Source organism: Budorcas taxicolor, chromosome 22, assembly GCF_023091745.1.
Source record: "Budorcas taxicolor isolate Tak-1 chromosome 22, Takin1.1, whole genome shotgun sequence".
In the NCBI taxonomy this organism is placed as follows: domain Eukaryota; kingdom Metazoa; phylum Chordata; class Mammalia; order Artiodactyla; family Bovidae; genus Budorcas; species Budorcas taxicolor.
In genome coordinates, this window is record NC_068931.1 from 26,610,606 (window position 1) to 26,635,552 (window position 24,947).

Consider the following 24,947-nt stretch of genomic DNA (forward strand, 5'->3'; position numbering starts at 1 on the left):
GATTTATCTAAACAGGAACCTCAGTGGGAAAAGTGACCGCAATAGACCTCGATGAACCTGACACTCTACATACTCGTCTGAAATACAAAATCTTGCAGCAAATTCCAAACAATCCAAGACATTTCACCGTACATCCAGACACAGGTGTCATCACCACAACCACGCCTTTACTGGATAGAGAAGTAATGAATTGCTTAATTTCTCAATCACTAAACTATATTTAAACTGATCATGAATTCCCAGAGAAGTTAAAGTCAAGTTCTTGGTGGCCACCTCTCCAAGAATGTTTCCATTATAGAGGTCTTCCTACAGAGATCGTGGGAAGATACAAGGTCTCAGAGATCGTTGACCTGGTTTGATGTGTGGATATTAAAATAACTTTACTTTTTAAAATATTAAAGCAGAAACACCAGCTTTTCATTGTACTGACTGAAATATCTTTTCTCTATTTGCATTTATGGTGGCTTCTTTTTTTTTAATCAAAAAAGAATGTTTGTGAAAGAATCAAAGCCTGAGAAATGGCTATGAGACTCACAAGTTATGTGTTCATCAGTGTATCTTTTTCCTTTCTTTCAGAAATGTGATACGTACAAGTTAATAATGGAAGTTCGAGACATGGGGGGCCAACCTTTTGGTTTATTTAATACAGGAACAATTACTATTTCTCTTGAGGATGAAAATGATAATGCACCATATTTTACACAAACTTCTGTGAGTATATATGTGTATTCATTTATCTAGCTTCACTTACATCTTCAAAAAACAGATCTAGAGTCTGGTAGCTCCATGAGATTATATATTTTGGTTTTAATAGATACCATTTACAAATAACATCCACATAAAAATATGATTTCTGTAAAAATAATCACAGTGCTAGGATGCAAGGAAAATAAGTACTCTTTTAGTCATCTACAAGTCTTTCAGTTCAGTTTAGTTGCTCAGTTGTGTCCAGTCTTTGCAATCCCATGGACTGCAGCACAACAGGCTTCCCTGTCCATCACCAACTCCTGGAGGTTGCTCAAACTCATGTCCATCAATTTGGTGATGCCATCCAACCATCTCATCCTCTGTCTTCCCTTTCTTCTCCTGTCTTCAATTTTTCCCAGCATCGGGGTTTTTTCTAACGAGTCAGTTCTTTGCATCAGGTTCTTAGCCCGAAATTCATTCATATAGGTGGTGTTTCTTGGATACCAAGCTTTGGAATCAAATTCTTTGGAGTTAAATTCCTTTTACAGGGTGAAGGAAAAGAGGGCATTTGTCTGTGTTCTTTACACCTCATCTTCATAAGAGAGCAAAGGGGCTAGTTTATATCTTCTGCTCCACTGAGAGCTCAATAGTATAGGTTGCCCACTGCCGTCTATACACAGGCTCTTTATATATGGGTTATATATGAGGAAACTTTCACTTAGGAAGTACACAATACAAGAAATATATATTGGATGATACTTCTAGAAAATGATTCTTCCTTGAACTTTTCGTGAGTAATCTTCACATTTTCATTAACCTATACCAGAATACAAGTCAAAGAAGAGAAAACCTGCAGTGAGAAGCACATTCATCTAATTGTTTACATCAATCCTTGTAATTTATAAGGATATGTTTTATCTCATATTTCATAGGAGGAAATGAAAGTTCAGTTAGGTAACTTACCCATGCTCTCATACCAAGAGATCATATACGAGAAAAATGTAGGATTAGAATCTATATCTATTATTTAAAAGAAAAAAAAAGAATCTAGACCTGTTATATTCCAAAGGCTATTAGGCTATCATCTTTCTAAAGTCCTTTTCTGTAACCATATTTCTTGAGGGGGTTAGGGGAGAGAAATTATGATTTCATTTCTCAAAGAAGGCAAATTTTTTTCCTTAAAGTGTTTGTCTGTGAATTAAAAGTTTAAAAAATACAATTTACAATTATCTTTAAATAACTGAAGGTTTAATATCTTAATAGAAAACATTTATGTATTTTAAAAAGAGGAGTAATAGACTATAAATATTGTAATGGTTCAGACTAAAGCTAGATCTGAGGGCTTGAATTAGAAATAGCACCTCAGTCAGTCAATTCAGTTACTCAGTTTTGTCTGACTCTTTGTGACTGCATGGCCTGCAGCACACCAGGCTTCCCTATCCATCACCAACTGCTGGAGCTTGCTCAAACTCATGTCCATCAAGTTGGTGGTGACATTCAACCATGTCATCCTCTGTCATCCCCTTCTCCTCCTGCCCTCAATCTTTCCCAGCATCAGGGTCTTTTCCAAGGAGTCAGCTCTTCTCATCAGGTGGCCAAAGTATTGGAGCTTCAGCTTCAGCATCAGTCCTTCCAAAGAATATTCAGGACTGATTTCCTTTAGGATGGACTGGTTGGATCTCCTTGCAGTCCAAGGGACTCTCAAGAGTCTTCTCCAACACCACAGTTCAAAAGCATCAATTCTTTGGTGCTCAGTTTCTTTATAGTCCAACTCTCATATCCATACATGACTACTGGAAAACCATAGCTTTGACTAGACAGGCCTTTGTTGGTCAGGAAGTTGAAAAGGTAAAGCATGAAGAATGGACAAGATTTGAAACAGCATTATGCGTTAAATGTGTACATCCTTCCCACTGTGTGTTTGCACATTTCCATATCACTTTGCTTTCTTTTCCTTTAAATAAAACTTTGAGTAGAAAATTACATTAAAACTATGAATTTATAATAACAATGGGCAATTGTTTCAGTATACTGTAGAAGTAGAAGAAAACAGAATTGATGTTGAAATTTTACGAATGGCGGTACATGACCATGATTTGCCAAACACACCTCACTCGAGAGCTGTGTACCAGATCCTAAAGGGAAATGAAAACGGAACCTTCCAAATCAGTACAGACCCAAATACAAATGAAGCAGTCTTGTGTGTTGTCAAGGTAAAAAATATTTATATATATGTGTGTGTGTGTGTGTGTGTGTGTGTATGTATATAGTAATTCCTGTATGTATATAACTAGAGTTGTTGCAATGCAATGCTGAAATGATTTATATTGTTTCATACATGAGCTTTATTATTATTATTTTATCCTCATTTTCTCTTAGACGAAAGAGGTGGTTGGTACAAAACTGATTGTTCTATATATGGGGAAAACCAAGGCAGAGAAATATTAAACTAATAAATAGATACTAACTTTAGAAGCGGTCTTAGACACCCACTTATCTAATTCCTTATGAAGTATAAGATGGAGAGAAATGGAAAAATCAATATTTGAAATTAACCTCTTGACTTTTCGATTCTCTTCACACTCATATTATAGTTTTAGCACTCTACAGTATATTTTATAAAACAGACTATTTACTAAACATTTAGCATCTATTCCCATTAATTCTCCAATATTTAAGGTAACAAGTATGTTGGGATTTTAAAAATTTAATTGCATTTGCTGTCTCAGAGAATGTTCACTTTAACTGAACTTGGTTTCTTTTTGAGACCTTCTACCTGCAACGTTCACTAACTTCTTACAACTTTCCATATTAATTTCTTAGAGGCAGTGTATTTTCTTAGAAGGGATATGCATAAATTTTGCCTTCCTCATTAAATTTTTAGAAAATGTCCTTTAATTATAATATTACCTATTCTCTCTTTTTTTCTCTATTTCTTTCTTTTTTAAATATTTGACCTTTTTTCCTAGGTTTAGTTCTCTCTTTTTTGTTATTTTGGTAGATTTAGTCCCTAATTGTTAATTGTTTGGAGATTCTTTCTAGTTATTCACTTCAGGAACAAACCCAAATATTATGTACTTTGAAAAGGTGCTGCTAGATAATACAATTATATCTTTTGATTTAGATACTCACAGTAACTGCTCCATTATAGCCAAATCTCATGTCCTAGTAGTCTTATTATGGAGCCAAGCTTGGGTCCACTCACTCCTACATGGTAAAGACAATCTACTGCCACTCAGTTGTGGTTAAGTGCAGCTTTCTTGTAAAAGTTCCAATACAAGGAGAGTGACTGACTTGTGCTTGAAAACCCCAGACTCCCCTATAGTGTGTGTGTGTTAGTTCCTCAGTCTTGTCCGACTCTTTGTGACCCCATGGACTGCAGCCCACCACGCTCCTCTGTTCATGGAATTCTCCAGGCAAAAATACTGGAGTGGGTTGCCATTCGCTTCTGCAGGGGATCTTCCCAACCCAGGAATCAAACCCAGGTCCGCATTGTGGGCAGATTCTTTACTGTCTGAGGCACCAGGGAAGCCCCTAAGGGTTTCAACAAGCCATTTACAAAGGGAAGGTGAGGAAGGGACATTCCAGGTCTGTGGCCAGCTACCACACAGGGCTCTGATTGGCTGATGGTGAGGTAACAGGAGTTAACAGTATAAATCTTTAGGTCTAAGGGCTATGTGCTCCTGGTCATCAAGGAGTTGACATTTTCCATTTGGTGGGTTTGGGGCAGGGTTTCACATCTTTAAAAGAACTCAACAAGTGTGCACCAGGTGTCATTATCTAGGTACTTCAGAAAGGAGCTAAAGCAGAGGATATGAGGGACAAGGCTGCCCTAGGAAGGCTCCATAGGGTCCTGCTTGATTACAGTCTATCTAATTATTTTATATACTTAGCTTAGAGGGACTTCTGCTGATTTAGTTATCACTGTTACCCTATTTGATAAATAATAAAATAACGAGAAATTGCCCATTGAAATTCATTCAAATATTCTGTATTTTTATTCATATTCAAACTTGTTTTAAAAAAGAATGGAGGCAGGAACTTCCTGAAGGAAAGCAAGAAGAAAAATTGGTTGAATCTTAAAAATAAACAATTTTGCACTTGGTAGTGTTTGTCGCTTATAGGAAGCTGATTATCCATTGTTAAAACATGAGCTGCAACTTCTGGTAACATTTCATACATAATGATTCTCCCTTTGGTGCTAAAACTTAGAATCATACTTTTGTCTTCTGTATATAGTGTTAAATATTGACTCATTCAAGTGTGCTTATTGAACAGCCACTGAACTATGAAGTCAATCGCCAAGTTGTTTTGCAAATTGGTGTCCTTAACGAAGCACAATTCGCTAAAGCAGTAAACTCGAAAACGACGACGACTATGTGTACTACGATTGTCACTGTTAAAGTTAAAGACCATGATGAGGGTCCTGAATGCCAACCACCAGTAAAAGTTATTCAGAGTGAAGACTGCCTCCCTGCAGGCACAGAACTCCTTGGATACAAAGCGGTGGACCCTGATAGGGGCACTGGCGAGGGCTTAAGGTAAGATATTTTCAAAATTTTCTTCTTTTTAATTGCGATGTTCATCCTCACGCTCAGTTGCTCAGTGGTGTCTGATTCTGTGACACCATGGACTGTGTAGACTCTGACTCTTTGTGACCCCATGGACGGTAGCCCACTAGGCTCCTTGGTCTATGGAATTTTTCAGACAGGAATACTGGATAAGGGTACCATTTCCTCCTCCAGGGGATCTTCCCACCCAGGGATGGAACTCACATCTCCTGCACTGGCAGGCAGATTCTTTACCATTGAGCCACCTGGGAAGCCCCAGTTGTGATTGATGATTAATTTCGAATTTGGGAACATTCTATGCGTTTTTCAGAGTGACAGATTTTGAGCTTGTGTCCACTCTTTGGTTTGAACTTTTACATTTGATTTCTGAAAACTAGGTATAAGAAGATACAAGATGAAGATAACTGGTTTGAAATTAATGAATACACTGGTGACTTGAAAACTGTAAAAGTGCTAGATAGAGAATCAACATTTGTAAAAAACAACCAATACAATGTTTCTGTGATTGCATTCGATGCAGGTGAGTGCAAGTTTCTGGAAATAAAATATAAATATAGGACATATTTTTAAGGAAATCTTGGAGTTAAATTTGTTTGTTTCCACATCAAAATTTAATACAAACAGTGATTGTTTAATTGCAAACAATGGTTGCATCATGATTGCTTAATTTCTTGGCAACCACACAGTTGAGGTCTCAGTGTATCACTAACTCAAAAGTTGCAGGTTTCAGTTTCAAGGTTCATATTATTTGATGTCTGCCATGGACCTGGTGGCATCATCAAGGATCTCTATTTTTTTCAGGATTTTTAGGTTTAGATTATTCTGATTTGAACTTGCTGGAGGGGTTCAACTCCCTAAAACAGATGGGTTCAGATAGGTTTGTTCTGAGTCTTTCTTACTGGGGAATAAAACATTTATCCTATTTCCTAAATAAATGTCCAAACAATGGTTTTTGAAGTCTTTTTTTACTGAGATTCGAAATCATTCTCCAAGGTTAATTCTAGAACCTATCTTGTGAAGAAAGGTCCTAAAATAGTGATCTCAAAACCCTTTTGAACATAACCCTCCAAGCAGTAAATCATTTTTTAATATGAACCTTTGCAGTGTAAGCTCTGTCAGTTGGTTTCTCTTTTTGCAATGCAAGTGCTTGACTTAAGCGTTGATTGCGATCTCAAATAAACACATTGTGAGCCACAGAGCTAGATCCAGAACCATGTCAACCCCCTATCCCATCTCCCCAGGCTCCTTTGTTTTGGAGATCTTGGTTGATTTCAATAACTCACTGTTTGAGCTGCTTGTTTTTCTCTTCCTGTGCTTTAAATTCTTGCTCTTGTGTTTTAAATTCATCAATAAAGAGTGAGCCTATGAAACCCAAGGCCCCAGCCTCCACCTCAATGCAAACAAAATCCCAGATGTCATTCCCCTTGTCCCACACTGCCCCCAACAAACTTACTCTGGCTGTGTGATGTATGATTTCCACGACTGGTAAATAATAAAACTTCCCCTGCCCCCAGAGCTTCCTGATGGTTTTTACTTAGGGCATCTTGCAATCATTATGATCACAAGGGTCAGTTCAGCTGCGACTTTGATTATTGATAGACTGAGACCTGCCAAACAACTACCCCAGGATATTTATGGGTGTGTTTATATATATATATATACACTAATATGCTAACATCATAACATACTATGTATACATTATGAAAATAGACTTTAAGAGAAGATTATAAAAGACATAAGTAAAAGTTACAATATGGCATTTCATCTCATCAGTTATACACTCACTCATTTGGGGTAAATTTCCATAAATGATAAAAGATGAGTGAACTTGGGTTTTTCTGATAGAGCCTATGTTTTTGACTATCTGTTTAATCCAAGATGGTTGTCATGGTCTATACCTGGGTTGGAAAAGAATTTCCAGACATGAGGCAGAATGAGAGATGAATAAAGTTTATTAGAGTGGGAGAAGCTGTCAGAACAGGCCGGCTCAAGGGAGAATCAACTCTTTTCTTGGGCTAGTAGCTGATTTTTATGGCCTCAAGACAGAGAAAATTCCTACTGAAAATGGTGGCATTAGGTGATTGGTTAGGGTGCTATAGGGTGGGTATTTTACCTAATATGGGGTCAAGGAACTGGCCAGTTTAGATCTAGAGGCTCATGGCAACAGTTGCTATGAGGCTTGGTCAGTTTCAGAGATTTTTGTCCTGTGACATTGGTGCAGGGTTCTACACCTGTGATCTTGGTATAGAGCTCTACAATGGTATGGTTAGGATATTTTTATACACTGGATATTCAAAACAAACAAGCTGGTACAACAATGCTGTGGTCTTTTTCTCTGTTTTTGGTCTTTTTCTATAGAACCATTGAATTTCTTTAGCAGGAATGGGCAAGTGCATGAATAAACAAGTCCAATCCCATGGAAATAAAAAAAAGCTGAAACGTTCCAAAGTCATGAAATGACTTGTTCATTTTATGAAAAATTACTTCTTCATGCATGTTCATTTTACCCTTTAACAGTTTGATAATAAGATAAAGACAAATATTTTCTCACATATTATACTTCTACTTTTTTCTATAGCTTTACAATAAAAGCCACATCTACTTTAAAAAAATTAGATTCTCTGTTGAGAGACAAAGGTTAAACTAATAAAGATGCTGCTGCTTATGATGTACATGACAAGGGCAAGTCAGTCCATTCACATCTGTCCCATTTAGGTTTTTTCTTTACTTTCTCTCTCAGCCTTGGTGTATTCTTGTTGCCTGGGAATGGGAATGGTCTGTTGCACATTGTAATCAATGAGAAAACCAAGCAGTCTGAAAAAAATCTGCCCACGAGTGGAAAATATTTCAGTTTCAAAGTCTGAAAGAAAACCACAATTTGAATATTGTTGCCTAATCATGTGATATGATCTTCCTTTAATTTTTTTTAAATTATTCGCTTATTATTTAGTTTCGGCTGTGTTGGGCCTTCATTGCTACATGGGCTGTTTTCTAGTTGCACTGAGTAGGGGCTACTCTCTAATGGCCATGTGAGGGCTTCTCATGGCGGGGGCTTCTTGTGTTGCAGAGCATGGGCTTTAGAGCTTGCAGGCTTCAGTAGCTGTGGCTCTGGGGGCTCTAGAGCGCTGGTTGAATAGTTGTGGTGTGCGGGGTTAACTGCATGTGCAATCTTCCCCGACCAGGGATCGAACCTGTATCTCCCGCACTGACAGGCAGATTCTTAACCACTGGACCACTAGACAAGTCCTTCCTCTCCTCTTCGCAGCTCTCACAGAATCTTTTATTAGAAATCTTTCAGTATAAGTAGGAAAAGAAAATACAGTAGTAAACCCTGGGGGAAACAAGAACTGAGAAATACACTTAAAACTGCCACTACTTTATAATCATGGTGATTTGCTGCTTATAAAAAAGCAAAGGTGAAATCTGATTGGTTTAGGAACACAATTATGATGTGAAACAAGGATTTATATTTACTCACTTACTGCACCAATGTTGATTGTCTTTTAAGTCCTAAGTTCTAAGCCATGAAAACTAGGATTCATAAGACAAAATCAAATTTTTCATATAATATCAATTGAAGGATGATTATATTCTTATAAAAGATTCTCTGGTATAAAAACTTTCCCCATCAAAGAATGTATGAATATCATAAGAAGTGGAAAGCAGTTAAAGTGTTACCAAGCTGAAAGGATAAAGGGAGGTGATTTCACAGAAATGGTGATAAAAAAGGAAATACTCTTCGGGGAGAAGGAAAATATGGAAAACAAAGATATAAGAAGTTAACTTTGTCTTTTGGTGATAAAAGAATGTCTGTAAGTATAGTGATCACAGTACAGACAAATGAAATGTCAGATCTATGTCTCAAGCTCATGGATAACCTGGCTGTGCTCAAGAAGGAAAGATAGGGTGTTAGAAATTTTAATGGAAGATTATATGGTGAAGGATTTTGGTTATTTAAACTTTAATCCATTTTAATATATGCTTCCAAGGGTCAAATATATAAGTAATTACTTATATTTCTACATGAATATTTAGTTTTGATGCTCATATATAGTTCATGATGATCATCTAGGTATCCAATTAATTTCCTTGTATCTTTTGTGTCAGTTCTTTTTTGTCAATCAGGTTGCTTGCTTCTCTGCTTTCATTCTAAAAGCACTGTTTTGTACCCTATCCACCTATAATAAGGCTGCCCCTTCTGTTTGAAATTCAGGTCCCTCTGCTTATTCAAATGGATGGCAGTGAGGACTTTTGTGATAACTCTCACTAATCTTTGTTTAGTTCCTCTCTGAATATGTTTTTAACCCTGCTTCCCTGGGAACAATACTGTAATTATCACAGTATAAGTATATATACTTGTATATACTTAAGTATAAGACACATATAGATGATGTGTCTTCTCTATAAAAATGGAGCTCTCTTTGTTTCTCATATACAGTCTTTCCCTCTAGCGAGGCTATGAACTCATGTTCATATAAAGACCCTTATCTTTGCTAAATATCTTTTTACCAAGCATCTAGCAGAGATCTTGGCATGTTTGCTTCGTGTAGGTACTGGTATTCACCATTCCTCTGCTGTTCTGTGAGTCTCCAGGTTCCAGGTTGTGAATTTTATTGCTTAGACCTTTGCAAATTCAGGTGCATAACAGGCACTTGGATCACTTAGTTTTAATGTAGAAACTTGAGTTCAAAAGTTTACAAATGCTGTGGTATGCTTGAGTGTAAAAAGAATTCTCTTAAAATGAGTATTTCAAGGTTGTCATGCGGAAGAGGTAAACTTTTTGCGTGTATAGTCCAAAAAAAGAAAAAAATTGGAAATGATTAGGAGATGTATTACAGCTTGGTAAGAAAGAATCTGAAAACTTTCCAATCGTTAATTAAAGAGTTCTATATATGTAGTGGGCTGATTTATAACCCAGTGAACTTTCTATTCCTGGAAACATTTAAATAACAATGGGGAACTCTTGCTTTTCAGAGTTCTTATTGTTGTAAATTTAGATTTTAGTTAACCCAAGATGTACTTTCTAGCCTGGAGATTATGACATCCCTTACTCACTGATTCTTGGCATTTGCTTATGTGTTTAACTTAAAATAAGGTTTGTTCTTATTTAGTTCCTTAGTTGTGTCTGGCTCTTTTGCGACCTCACAGACTGTTGCCCGCCAGACTCCTCTGTCCATGGGATTTCCCAAGAAAAAACTGAAATGGATTGCCATTTCCTTCTCCAGGGGATCTTCCTGACCCAGGGATTGAACTAGTGTCTCCTGAACTGTAGGCAGATTCTTTACCACTGAGCCACCTGGAAAGCCCAAAATAAGGTTTAGAAATGGGCAAACATACATACATAATTACCTTTTCACAGTCTTCAACTATTATCAGGAATTACTTTTTTTTTTTTTTTTTGCTGTTTCCCAGAAGGAAAAAAATTTCAATCAGGATTTTGTAGTTTTAGAAGACATCTAGGACTTATTTTTCAGCTGTGGCTTTGCCTACTATCCGTTTTAACAGTTTTGAGTTTTCCTTTTTTAACATGCTTAAAACAGAGACTGTGATGGAAAATAATCATTTATGTGATAAATGTTGGTTGAATACGGAATTAAATGAGTCTTTATTTGCTGCTGGATGGCTGCCGTATTTCTTTATTTCACTTTTTAAAGTGTGATTTCTATTGTACCTTAAAGAGAAATAGCTTTCTTCTTATATTTTAATAGTTAAAATCCTAACACACATGTTGATTCACACTAGTACCTGTAACTATTTTTTACATTAAAAAAAGCTTTTTTTTTCCCACTTCTCACTTCTTTTTTAGGTGTTGAAGTTGTCATTTGTACTCAAATTTATTTACAAATTTATAGCAATCTCAAAATGTTTATATGCTATTGTGAAAGTAAAATCTTTCAGTCCTGTACGACTTTTTGTGACCCCATGGACTGTGGCCTACCAGGCTTTTCTATCCATGGAATTTTCCAGGCAAGGGTACTGGATTGGGTTGCCATTTCCTTCCCCAGGGGCTCTTCCCAATTCAGGGATCAAACTCGAGTCTCCTGCATTGCAGGCAGATGCTTTACCATCTGAATCACCAGGGAGATATCTATGCTATTGTAGATTTTTTTTTAAACAAAACTTGTTATTTCTCTTCAATTTCTAGATGTTGTTAAATTTGTTTAGATTGAATAGTTTTTAAATAGGTATATACTGCTGTTACCTTGTAAATAACTAATTTAAAAGTCACTTTGAATAAATTCTTATTCACAGAAAAAAATTTCACTGAAATATGCTACTTGATATGGCTTAATTGTTATTTTAACCTGAAAAGAAAGAACATTAAATTTGCACATTATTTATGGTAGTCTATATGATAAATTCAATGTTTATGCACCAAAATTTAGACCAGCATTCAAAGCAACAAAAGAGAGGAATTTCATCAGTTATTTTTCTGTTTATTTCAATTTTGAAACCTTGCTATTTAGAGTAGTTTGTAATTTTATCACAAGCTTTAAAATCTGAACATGTTCTCTAAACTTCATTCTCTTTTAAGCACGCACGATGGGCATTATGCTAATTTAAGATATTTATTTAGATTTATGTGTTGAAGCATTAGGCCATTAATAGTGGAGTTCTGGAGGTAAGAGTTCTTATTCTCAAAAGCATATTAATTAGATTAGGGTGGGGGGGGGATACAACTTTTTTACAGTTTGTTCAATTGATTTTTTTAAGTATAAAAATTAATGCTATGACAAACCTAAGCAGTAAAAAGCAGAGACATCACTTTGCTGACAAAGGTCCAAATAGTCAAAGCTATGGTTTTTCCAGTAGTCATGTAAGGATGTGAGAGTTGAACCATAAAGAAGGCTAAGCACCAAAGAACTAATGCCTTCAAATTATGGAGAGCAAGGAGATCAAACCAGTTAATTCTAAAAGAAATCAACCCCAAATATTCAGTGGAAGGACTGATGCTGAAGCTGAAGTTCCCATAGTTTGGCCACCTGATGCGAAGAGTTGACTCATTGGAAAAGACCCTGATGCTGGTGTCACGCAAGTGTATGTTCCTCGGTTCTTTGTCTTGTCACAACAAAGATTTGGAGTGACGGACATTAAAGCCCCCTAGGCGTGTCACAGCTCTTAGGTCTTGGATAGACTGTGTTATAGCTCTCAGGTCTCGAATGGACCATGTTATAGCTCTTAGACAAATCAGGTCAGTGTTACAGCTCCATTTTACTTAGAAGATAGCAGGAAAATCGATCCAAAGACACGAGAAGAGCGCCCCAATGCATGGGGGAGAGAGAGAGCTAGCTTTGGCTCCTCTATTTATATGTTTCTTTCTCCCTGGGCCTGTCCTATGTAAATTGGGCCAGCCAGGAGTGTTGTTTCGTTTACCTGAGGTCCTCACTCCGGTCCTCAGACCTTCTCTTGTTCTGTTTTCGTGGGCTTTTCCCTTCCTTGTCTTTTAGCCACTGCCATTTTGGACTCCTTTTCCCTATTTTACCTACCTAACACTGGGAAAGATCAAAGGCAAAACCAGAAGAAGGTGATAGATGATGAGATGGTTGGATGGCATCACCAATTCAATGGACATGAGTTTGAGCAAACTGGGAAACAGTGAAGGACAGGGAAGTCTGGGGTGCTGCAGTTCATGGGGTTGCAAAGAGTTCAAAACAATTTAGCAACTGAACTACAAGTGTTCAGTTAGCCAGGAAATACTGGGCAGATCACTGAACTGTCAAGATGAAAACAAAGTAGCCCTTAGGATGAAAAGTTAAGTGCGTGAGCTAAAGATGAACAAGGGTTTTGAGAAACTGAAGGAGAATGTGGCAAGCATTGTCCATAGAAGTCATGGCAAGTTTCATGCAGAGGTGACATTTGAATGGATTCTTAAAGGATAATAAGGTTTTATCAGGCGAAGGGGAGGAGAAAAGTATTCCCAGGAGTGGCAATAGCACGTGCCAAAGCTGCACACAAGATGGAGCACAGTTTCTGGGTTTGATGATCAGTTTTACAAAGTTTGGGCTTCCCTGGTGGCTCAGATGGTAAAGAATCTGCCTGCAATGTGGGAGACCTGGGTTTGATCCCTGGGTTGGGAAGATCCCCTGGAGGAGGGCAAGACAACCCACTGCAATATTTTTGCATGGAGAATCCTCATGGAGAGAGAGGCCTGGCAGGCTACAGTCCATGGGGTCGCAAAGAGCTGGACATGACTGATTGACTAAGCACACACATGACAAAGTTTGAACAATGAGTATATGAGGAAAAGGTTCAGGAGAGAAAGTCAGGAAGTGATTGTGACCTAATGTAAAGTGTTCATATTTTAAACACCGAATGCACTTTCAAAGAAGGATGAAAGAAATCCATTATCTTCTAAATCGGTCATTCTGTAGTGACATTATTCATAATCTCATACCTTTTAATTTTAAAAACCACTTATCTGATACAGCTACCAATCTCCAGGGAAGAGTAATGTCACTATTTTGTACTGGTAGCAGTGGTATTTGTGGTTTGGAAAGTGTGAAATTCAAGTTCAGACAACTAGTAGAAAGCAGATGTCAACTGTACATCATAGAGATTGTTGAAAATAAGTGTTCAAGTGGAGAAAGATCCTATCTTTTATTTTTCTTAGACGGCAGATCTTGCACTGGAACGTTAGTAGTTCTTTTGGAAGATAAAAACGACCACCCACCGCAGATAAAAGAAGAAGAACTGACAATGTGCCGGCATGATAAGGATTATGTTGTCCTCGAAGCTACAGATCAAGATGGACCTGACAATGGGCCACCTTTTCAATTCATTCTCAATAATTCTGCCAACAAACTTTGGACAGTGGAGACAAGGGATGGTGTGTAATTATGCTAAACCTTCTAATCAATAGGACCTTAGAATGTTTGGTGGCCTAGACTTTTACCTTAGTTACTTATACTAAAGAAATCTTTATTTTAGTAAAATATTTTATTGATCCCAGATAAAGGATAATACCTTGTTTCTTAAGACAATGAGTAATATGTATAGATTCTTATTCTGAATATCTTTAAGAAAACAGACAAATCCATTTTAATAAAATATTTGAATAACATAGTAAATATAGAATAGTAAAGATGAGCATAAAGCAATATCCATTACTTTTCCTGTCTTTTCAAGAAATCAAAATCTCTTTTTTTTTCGCATAGGTAAAACTGCCATTCTTCGGGGGCGGCAAGATCTTGATTATAACTATTACACTGTTCCTATCCAAATAAAAGACAGACATGGCGCTTCTGCAACACACATGTTATCAGTGAGAGTATGTGATTGTACAATTCCATCCGAATGTAGAATGCCTGATAAACTTTCAAGAGAGGCGTCGCTAGCAAATGTATTCCTTGGAAAATGGGCAATTCTTGCCATGGTGTTGGGTTCTGTGTTGTTGTTATGTAAGTATAATTATATAGAATGTGTTATGTAATATTTTAATATTAGAAATGTTATCTAATATTTTAAAAAATATATGACAATTCTTTACATTAGTGACATTGATAGCCTTTGAGAAGTGTGTCCTTTTAAAAATCTTGTGCAAATTCAATGGCTTGGAGTTGTGAGTCATAGAAGAAAAGGAGTTTTCAGAACTATGGCCACAGTTCTTCCAATAATTAGCTGTGAGACACTGGATAAATCATTTCCTCTTCTTTAAGCTCTTTTAATGGTGCAATGAAGAGGTTGGGTAAAATTAATGTTTCCCTCCCATGCAAAGTATGATTATCTTTCAACCAGCCACATTCATGGAGTGGATGCATAAAAAGAGTTAGTGAAAAGAGTAGTTTAAAAATTTACTTAGATGTTTGTGGTCAATGATATTAATGAATATTAATGACATCATTTAGCACACATCTTAATTAGACTCCAGAGTGTGAGGGAAACGGGCATATGATGAGTCGCTGAGGAAAAGCAATGGAAGATTTTTGCATTCTGCAAACTGGCTTTTGGAGATGCAAAAGTGATGGAAATCTTTGCTCAGGCTTCTCCCCTCCCTTCCTCTCCCTTCTTTCCTTCCTTTGCTTCTTTTCCCTTCCCTCCTTCCTTCTTTCTTTTTCAAAAATCTGTTTGACTGCATGCAGTCTATTTGCATTTACAGACTTTTCCCATAGCCTTTGCTGTGTCTGTGTTCAGTGATTTGTGTTTCGGGTTAAACTGGATATTCCTCTTAGCACCTGATGGATGCTTTCAAAACCAAGCACTGGTTTTATGTAATGGCTTTTCCTGTTTGATTTATGTCTAATGTTCTTTGTTTTGTGATTCTAAGATCTTTGAGTTGTTCCTTATGGACTTTAATGCCAATAATACTAGCTTAAAGTCCAATCAAATGAAGTTACTATTTCAGTGTGGAGAAAAGAAGGAAAATGTTGAAATCTGAACCTGGGAAGAGAGCTATTCACAGACTATGTTCACTTCCTCTTTCTATTGATTTGGTTCTTGTTTAGCCTAATAACATAACCTCACTAAGACAGAGATAGTCTGTATATATTTGTTAATAATCTCTTTTAAATTGTATGACCCAAAGAAATCTCAATTTATGGAACCAATTTTTTAAAGTTCTGTGAAGAAACTTAAAAAAAATCTGATTCAAATGATTTACTATATAATTCAAGTGATTATAATAATTTACTATAAATCAAATGATCTACAGTGCCAGCATGAAAAATTGTGATTTTACTTATATATTTTTTATTTTTTAGGTATTTTGTTCACATGTTTCTGTGTTACTGTTAAGAAAACAGTAAAGAAATGTTTTCCAGAAGATGTAGCCCAGCAAAATTTAATTGTATCAAATACTGAAGGACCTGGAGAAGAAGTGATGGTAAATCAGATTTCACCGTTTTGGGTATGGTAGTTTAATGAGGCTGTGCTGTGCTTAGTCACTCAGTTAAGTCCAACTAACTCTTTGCAACCCCATGGACTGTAGCCCCACAGGATCCTCTGTCCGTGGGATTCTCCAGGCAAGAATACTGGAGTGGGTTGCCATTCTCTTATTCGTCAAACCCAGGTCTCCTGCATTATAGGCAGATTCTTTACCATCTGAGCCATCAGGGAAGCCCAAGTTCAATCATAACAGTTGATTATTATGTAAAATAGTAATAATGATAACCTGCATGCAAGCTAAGTTGCTGCACGTATCCAACTCTGTGCAGCCCTATCGACTGCAGCCTGCCAGGCTCCTCTGTCCATGAGATTCTCTAGGCAAAAATACTAAAGTGGGTTGCCTGTCCTCCTCCAGGGGATTTTCTTGATCCAGGGATCAAACCTGAGTCTCTTAAGCCTGCCTGCCTTGGAATTGGGTCCTTTAACACTAGCGCTACCTGGAAAGCCCAAATAATGATAACAGCTAATGCTCCTGAGAAATCTGTATGCAGGTCAAGAAGAACAGCTAGAACCAGACATGGAACAACAGCCTGGTTCCAAATTGGGAAAGGAGTACAAAAAGGCTGTATATTGCCACCCTGCTTATTTGACTTATATACAGAGTACATCATGAGAAACTCTGGGCTGGATGAAGCACAAGCTGAAATCAAGATTGCCAGGGAAAATATCAATAACCTCAGATATGCCAATGACATCACCCTTATGGTAGAAAGCGAAGAGGAACTAAAGAGTCTCTTGATAAAAATGAAAGATGAGAGTGAAAAGCTGGCTTAAAACAACATTCAAAAAACCAAGATCATGGCATCTGGTCCCATCACTTCATGGCAAATAAATGGAGAAACAATGGAAACAGTGACAGACTTTATTTTCTTAGGCTCCAAAATCACTGCAGATGGTGACTGCAGCCATGAAATTAAAAGATGCTCGCTCGTTGGAAATAAAGCTATGAAAAACCTAGACAGCATATTAAAGAGCAGAGACATTACTGACCAAGCTTTGTATAGTCAAAGCTATGGTTTTTCTAGCCATGTATGGGTGTAGTCATGTATGGATGTGAGAGCTGGACTATAAAGAAGACTGAGCGCTAAAGAATTGATGCCTTTGAACAGTGGTGTTGAAGAAGACTCTTGAGAGTCCCTTGGACTGAAAAGAGATCAAAGCAGTCAATCCTAAAGGAAATCAACCCCGAGTATTCATTGGAAGGACTCATGTTGAAGCTGAAGCTCCAATATTTTGGCCACCTGATGCAAAGAGCTGACTCATTGGAAAAGACCCTGATGCTGGGAAAGATTAAAGGCAGGAGGAGAAGGGGATGACAGAGGATGAGATGGTTGAATGGCATCACCAACTTGGTGGACATGAGTTTGAGCAAGCTCCAGGAGTTGGTGATGGACAGGAAAGCCTGGCATGCTGCAGTCCATGCGGTAACAAAGAGTTGGACATGACTAAGTGACTGAAATGAACTGAATACTTTTGAGCACTTACTAAACCAAACAGGGGCTTCCCTGGTAGCTCTGTTGGTAAAGAATCCACCTGCAATGCAGGAGACCTGGGTTTGATCCCTGGGTTAGGAAGATCCCCTGGAGGAGGGCATGGCAACACAATAACAAAGCATGACAAAATGAATGTAACTGACTTGAAATTTATTGTCTCACAGTTCAGAAGGCTAAACATTAGAGATTAGGTGTTGACAGAATCCTACTCCCTCTGAAGGTGCTAGGATTCTATTACACTTCTCCCTCCCAGCTTTTGGTAGTTCTTTGGCTTATGACATCATTGATTGAGTCTTCATATGGCTTTGTGTATGTGTGTGTGTGTCCAACTTTGCCCTTTTGGATTAGAGACCCATCTTATTTGATTAGGACCTTGTCTTAATTTAACTAATTTCAACTCAAAATGACTCTATCTTCAAATAAGATCATATTCTGAGACACTTGAGGGTTAGGACTTTAATGATTGAATTGGGGTGGGGGATGCGATTTGACCTATAACACCAATGATATGAGTATTATTATCATCTTGATTTTACGTATGGGGAATTAGAGAGCCACAGCAGTTAAGTGATTTGCCCTTGTGAAAGTGAAAGTTGCTCAGTCATGTCCTACTCTTTGCAACCCCATGAACTATGCAGTCCATGGGATTCTCCAAGCCAGAATACTGGAGTGGGTAGCCTTTCCCTTCTCCAGGGGATCTTCCCAACCCAGGGATCGAACCCAGGTCTCCCACATTGCTGGCGGATTCTTTACCAGCTGAGCCACAAGGGAAGCCCAAGAACACTGAAGTGGGTAGCCTATCCCTTCTTCAGGGAATCTTCCTGACCCAGGAATCGAACTGGGGTTTCCTGTATTGTAGGCAGATTCTGAGCTATCAGGGAAGCCCTCAGATTTACCCCTATGAGATTTGTCCATGATGGGAAATAAATGAAAGAAAACTGTTCGTTACAATTTGATTTATTTATTTTAGGATGCAAATATTAGACTCCCTACACAGACGTCCAACGTTTGTGACACAAGCATATCTGTTGGCACCCTTGGTGGCCAAGGAGTCAAAACACAGCAAAGTTTTGAGATGGTCAAAGGCGGCTACACTTTGGATACCAACAAAGGAGGTGGACATCAGACCCTGGAATCTGTTAAGGGAGTGATGGACACTGGCAGATACACATACAGTGACTGGCACAACTTCACCCAACCTCGGCTCGGCGAAGTAAGTGCCAGTGTCTTCATCTTCATTTCTTTACATGAAAGTTAAACTCTGTTTATAAATCAGGATTTCCCCAAAGTTTCACTCCTTATACATCTGGAGCTCACCACCTTTTTAGATACATGAATATTAGGTCCAAACCCAAAGAGAAAAATGACCTCGTATCAGTTTTTAAAATAAGGTTTCCAAAACTTGACCTAGGAGTGGCATATGTAGGCATTTCTCTACTTTAGTAAGTATAAAAAGACTCAGCAGCAGCAGCAGCATAACTTCTTTCCTAAAAATTGCCAGGAAAATCACCTAGAGTGAAATGTTACAGGGCACTATGTGGATCACAAATTATAAATATTCTTAGTATGCTGAATCTTCCATGTGATTATGAAATCTTAATGATTGCCATCAACCAGACAGATCATTAAGCTTTTATTTTGGGTTTTAGTTCCTCATTTTATGTTCAGATCAGTCAATGTAGATTAATATTAGCCAGTTATATATATTATTATAAGTATGTAATAATGTATAAACATAAGGGTCATAGCTTATATTTGTTTCCCCTAAATATGTAAAAAAAGTTGTAGACACATTTCAATGGTACAAATCTCATGTTTAAATGGGAAATTGTAAGCTAGTTGTGTGATGCATGTGGAGCTTTAGTTTTTATCAATGTGTTCAGTAGGAGCATTTATATATTTGCTATATTTTAAGAATGAATATAATACAGACCAATCATGTGCATTTTTTATATGTAGGAATCCATTAGAGGACACACTCTGGTTAAAAATTAAACAGTAAAAGGTAAATCAAAGCCATTATTTTTAAGCTAATACATTTAGGTGTTTTTTAAAAAAACTAATAAAATGTGCTCTTTCTCGACACAGAAGGTGTATCTGTGCGGACAAGACGAGGAACACAAGCTCTGCGAAGACTACGTTCGCTCCTATAACTATGAAGGGAAAGGGTCTGTGGCCGGCTCAGTGGGCTGTTGCAGCGATCGGCAGGAAGAAGAGGGGCTTGACTTCCTAGATCATCTGGAACCCAAATTTAGGACGCTAGCAAAAACATGTGTAAAGAAATAAAATGTGCCTTTTAATAGCGTAACATCTACCAGCGCATATGTAGGAGCTTATTGAATGTAAAACAATAGCAGCATCTGCTAAAGTATTTGTTTATGGAGGTAAACTTCCGGCTCCCCTAAATTCTCCTTGTCTGAGATAACTTTTGTCTTCTCTAGAAATCAGTGTTTCATTTGTTAATTTCCTTTTCTATGCATGTACATTTTCTTGCCCTTTCTGGGCCTGCACTGTGTGCTTCTCACACCTTCTGTTTGAAAACTTATGTTACTTGGTATGCTCTGGAAGAGTATGTGAGGGAGTCAGGGATTGTGGAGATTAAAGAAAAATACCTTGTTATTTTAGATGAAAATGAAACATTTTCTTCAGAATCTTGGGGACAATTATGCTTTTAGAAGTATTGTTTTTGGTGCTACAGAATTGCTTCCTTTACCTGAATGGCTTATGCTGAAGAATTTTTTATGCATTCTCTGATGCAGTCTTTGATTTGGTGAATAAGAGCTCATCTTTCATTGTGTTTTCACCCTGTGGAGGTGCTCCCAGCTTGATCCTGGGATCTCTGTTGATGTGGATGCGTTATCAGATTCCTACAGGTTCTAGAATTGTTGGAAAGATGTGGACCAGAAAAGGCTCACAGAAATTTGAGTCATTGAGATCTTTTTTAGAAAAGCATTTCCATGAATGACTTGCAGCCTTAATGCCCACGGGTTGACTGAAACACGCAAATCTGTTTTGTTGGTCCACTGTGATGCATTATTACTTTTTAAAAATGTAAATACCTTGGCAAGGACATATTCTCTCTAGTTTGACACCATCCCACCATCCTCAAGCATTTGAGTAACTAGACCAGTAGGCATTAGACTTACAACCCTGATAGCCTTTTGAATATGCTAAACACTGAATGGCTATCCATACTGAAATGGATACTCAGGTTACATTGGTAATCACTTTCAGAAAATGTTAAATAAGAAAAAGTGTCTGGCATATATATGTTAAAAAACTGAAATGTGTTAACTCAATTCTTACCAAACATTTGTTGAGTGATGCTGGATAAAAGAATGAAAACATGAGTTAATGAGCTATTTTGAATACATAGCATTTTAATAAGATATTCTATTTTATTAATTTAGAAAAAACCATATATTTAAATAATATTTTAATTTTTTGTGCCAAATGCTATAGATTCATAAAACATTAGCGGTATATATCACAAGGAAATTTTTCATTCAGACAAAAAATCTTTTTTCATCTTTTAGCTACTTAATCTTCAAAAATAATGAGTGACTAATTTTCTTAAATTTTGTGAATTATTCTCCTTCTTAGTCACAGGATCTAAATAAAGATGTTTCTTGAAATGAAATTGAATAGTAGAGCAGAATAAATAAGTAGCTTTAGCAAGTAAAATTTTTATTTTAAAAGGTGTCCTCTATGTATTATTTTTATGGGCATTGTCAGTAAAATAATTTTGGAGCATAATGCAGATTCTGAATATCTGTTATCTGGTGTACATGTTATTCTGACAATGATGCTAGTTTTGAAATTTTATAATATTAAAATTTTGGAAATATATCATAATAATGTTCTAAGTTATATTTTTGAACATAGGTGCAGAATGTTTGCTGAGCAATTAAAAATAATTAGTTGAAAATTAGCTTACATGTTTGTTTATGTCTTTGTATTTCTTAAATTTAAGTGTGAAAGAGAAAATTTGTATCTGAACATAAGGTACAAATAAAGGCCAAAGGCTGATTTCTCAAATCAACAAGAGAAGATACTTTAAAACTATGACCAGAATTGTTAGAAAGTGTAGGAAATGAATTCATATTAAGGAATTTTGACTATTTTAAGATGTTTCAAAATATTAAAATTCATCTCATAGAAGAACTATGATGTCTTTTGATTTAGGAATTTCAAAGTTATTCTCTAGTTACACTCAAAACCAAATGTTAATTATATGATTAATGAAATTTATGAAACTTTGCTAGACTGTTTATGAATTTAGTTAATAGAATATTGTATATTATGAATTATTTCATGTATGTTAATTTTCACTTAATTGTTGGTAAGTTAATCATTCTGAATTGTTTTCAATAATGAAATCTATAGTTATGGAAAACATACAATTAAAACTTTCTTATCTTATCAAGATCTCCAACTATTTCATGTGAAAAACTTGATGAAAACTCCATCAAGAAACTCCAAAATAGAAGAAAATTGGCATAATTGTTATAAATGAACTTTTGTTAAATACTTCCTTAACTTTATTGAGCTTTTAATTCCTCCTAGATTTTAAAAAAATATTTTGTATAACTTGATATCTATGCATGTGTTTACTTTTAGAGAACAGAATATGCTGTTATTTGGAAAATATTCACAATCGTTGTTCTAGAGTTGAGGACTTTCATTATCATAGAGAGGAAAAGCTAACTTTTTTTGTTGTGTTTAGTCATACAAGTCCTGTACTACTTGAAATTCCTTAATTAGATTAATGAAACAAACCGTATATTGCTGCATATTTTTGGTCTCTTTTATCTGCTTTTCTAATAAATCTGAAGGAACATTTTTCATTTGGCCAGACATTGCATTTGTCTCACTACATGGTTAGATTAAAGAAAAGAGGACTATTTATAGCAGCAGAAAGCATTACTAAGAATGGACAGACCTTTGCATACTTCATAGGGCCTAGTAAATCTGAGCGAGCATAGTTTCAAACAAATTCTTTGAAAGGATAGTGCTGCATGAGAAGTAAAAACCACACTTGATCTCAAATCCTTGCCACAAATGAAATGATAACCACTTTCTAATATATAAGTGGAATAATTGTTTAAGAAATGTTATGTGCCAAGTATATTTATAATATGCATTTCATGCAGGTAGATCAAATTATTTAAAAATCTTTACTTCTTAAAGTGTTTTGAACAATAGGAATAAAAAGCATTCTATAAAATCAATCTGTAGAGAAGATGTTTATTTACTAATGTTAGAGAAAAAACAATTAAGAAATAAGTGTGACTGTCCTCTGTATTTGGCCTGAGAATACATGAGATTTCAAAATGTTTAAAGTTTATTTGTCAGAGTGCAACGGTGAATACCTATAATCATGGAGTGTTTTTATTTGTTCATATTTAGGGACCATTAAATGCTAAAACATGGAATTATTATTAAAAAGAAACTTCAATGCTTCCTTTGAGATACCTGAGTTTTTACCTAGAATTCATACCAAAAATTCAAATAGAATTATTTTCTGCCAGGCATAGTTCAAGAAAAACTAAAAGGAACCCTTTGACCCAATGTGGAAATGAAAGAATTTTCTTGTTTTGATTTTGTCCTTCTTAAAATATTTAGAAAACTTAGAAATTAAGAGTGAAATGACATTTATATTTACATTTACGTATATACATTTACACAAAATTTAAAATCCAACTTCACAAAGACCTTTTGTTCATACTAGGCATTCCACAAGAGGGACAGATTATTCTACATTCACCATATTTCTCACCTCTTGGAGATCATAATGAAAACTCTAAACCAGTGGTTCTTGAAGTGTGATTCCTGAACTGGCAGCATCAGCATCACCTGGGAATGTGCCAGAGATGCTAATTCTTGGGTTCTTCCTCAGCTTCACTAAAAACTCCCAGGGGAGGCCCTCCAGGTGTTTGCACGGTACAAGTTCACAACTCTGCACTAGGTCTTTGCTACTCAGTGCTGTTCACAGCACCTGAGGGCAGGTGAAGAAGGTGGATTCAGGCCCCTCCCCAGACCTATTGAATCAGAATCTGCACTTCAGCAAGATCCTCCAGGAAATCCCTCTGTATGTGAAATTTTGACATGCACTGTGTAGACAATCCCATGATTGGAATCAGAAAAAACTAATAGAAGAACAACATGATTAGCCAGTTAAAGTGAGTGCACAGATAGTCTCAGACAGCAGGTCTATGGGGGCCAAAGGGTAGGGAAATTTGTTCCGGCTCACCTCGTGACCCCAGTTCAAGACCAGCTGTCTTCTGTCTTCTGTCCACCCACACAGCAGAACCCTCCACCCCACTCTGTGTTATTCTGTACTTGGATAATTGACTCCCTGTGAATTTTGTACCTTATGGTGCCATATGTCAGAGAATTTACAATGGTAGACTTTGACATTATTTCTGATTATGTCTAGGCAACAAATTTACCAAACTATGTTTAAAAACCAACTTGAATAACCTGGACAGTTTAAGCAATGCATGCAGTACCCTGAGATCATTTTAGCAAATAGGTGTCTTGACATATTCTTTTCTTACTAAGCCAGTTCATCACCACGTACCTTTTTAACCTTTTATTTTTCTGGGTGTAGCTGACTTAGAGTATCATAGGTGTGGCTAGGAAGCTGTCAGAACCAGTTGTGTTTTACTGAGTAAACATATTCTTTCATTATTATTTCTTTTAGTTTCAAACTGGAAAATCAAGCAGAAGAAAATGAAAACAAATTTTCAGAGTTACTTTCATTTTAATAATTTAATATTTATACATGATTGAAGTGAAGTGAAGTCGCTCAGTCGTGTCGACTCTTTGCAACCCCATGGATTGTAGCCTGCCAGGCTCCTCTGTCCATAGGATTCTCCAGGCAAGAATACTGGAGTGGGTTACCACTTCTTTCTCCAGGGTATCTTCCCGACCCAGGGATTGAACCCAGGTCTCCCACATTGGAGGCAGACGCTTTAACCTCTGAGCCACCAGGGAAGCCCCTTATACATGATATTAAATATATAACAAATGTACTTCCCTGGTGGCTCAGAGGTAAGGAATCCATCTGCCCGTGCAGGCAACATGGGTTCCATCCCTGGACTGTGAAGATCTTTTGGAGAAGGGAATGGCAACCCACTTCAGTATTAGTAACTGGGAAGTCCCATGGACCAAGGAGCCTGGAGGGATATAGTCCATTGGGTTGCAAAGAGTCGGATATGACTTATCTACTAAACAGCAACAAATATTACAAATACTTAGTAAAAATTAAATGTTAATTTAGTGTTGATGTTTTAATATTAAACCTATTTAA

At 36.7% G+C, this 24,947-nt stretch overlaps 1 protein-coding gene across 1 annotated transcript in view; it reads left to right on the plus strand.

Annotated features, from left to right (window-relative positions):
• Positions 1 to 19,918, plus strand: part of DSC1 (desmocollin 1) — a 32,763-nt gene extending 12,845 nt beyond the window's left edge. The window contains exons 7-16 of the mRNA XM_052660456.1: positions 16 to 182; positions 577 to 711; positions 2,715 to 2,900; positions 4,966 to 5,228; positions 5,636 to 5,778; positions 13,870 to 14,085; positions 14,414 to 14,656; positions 15,956 to 16,077; positions 18,603 to 18,845; positions 19,721 to 19,918. Of these exons, the coding sequence (XP_052516416.1) occupies positions 16 to 182; positions 577 to 711; positions 2,715 to 2,900; positions 4,966 to 5,228; positions 5,636 to 5,778; positions 13,870 to 14,085; positions 14,414 to 14,656; positions 15,956 to 16,077; positions 18,603 to 18,845; positions 19,721 to 19,918 (1,916 nt within the window). The remainder of the gene's footprint in view (positions 1 to 15; positions 183 to 576; positions 712 to 2,714; positions 2,901 to 4,965; positions 5,229 to 5,635; positions 5,779 to 13,869; positions 14,086 to 14,413; positions 14,657 to 15,955; positions 16,078 to 18,602; positions 18,846 to 19,720) is intronic.
• Positions 19,919 to 24,947: the final 5,029 nt, after the last annotated feature.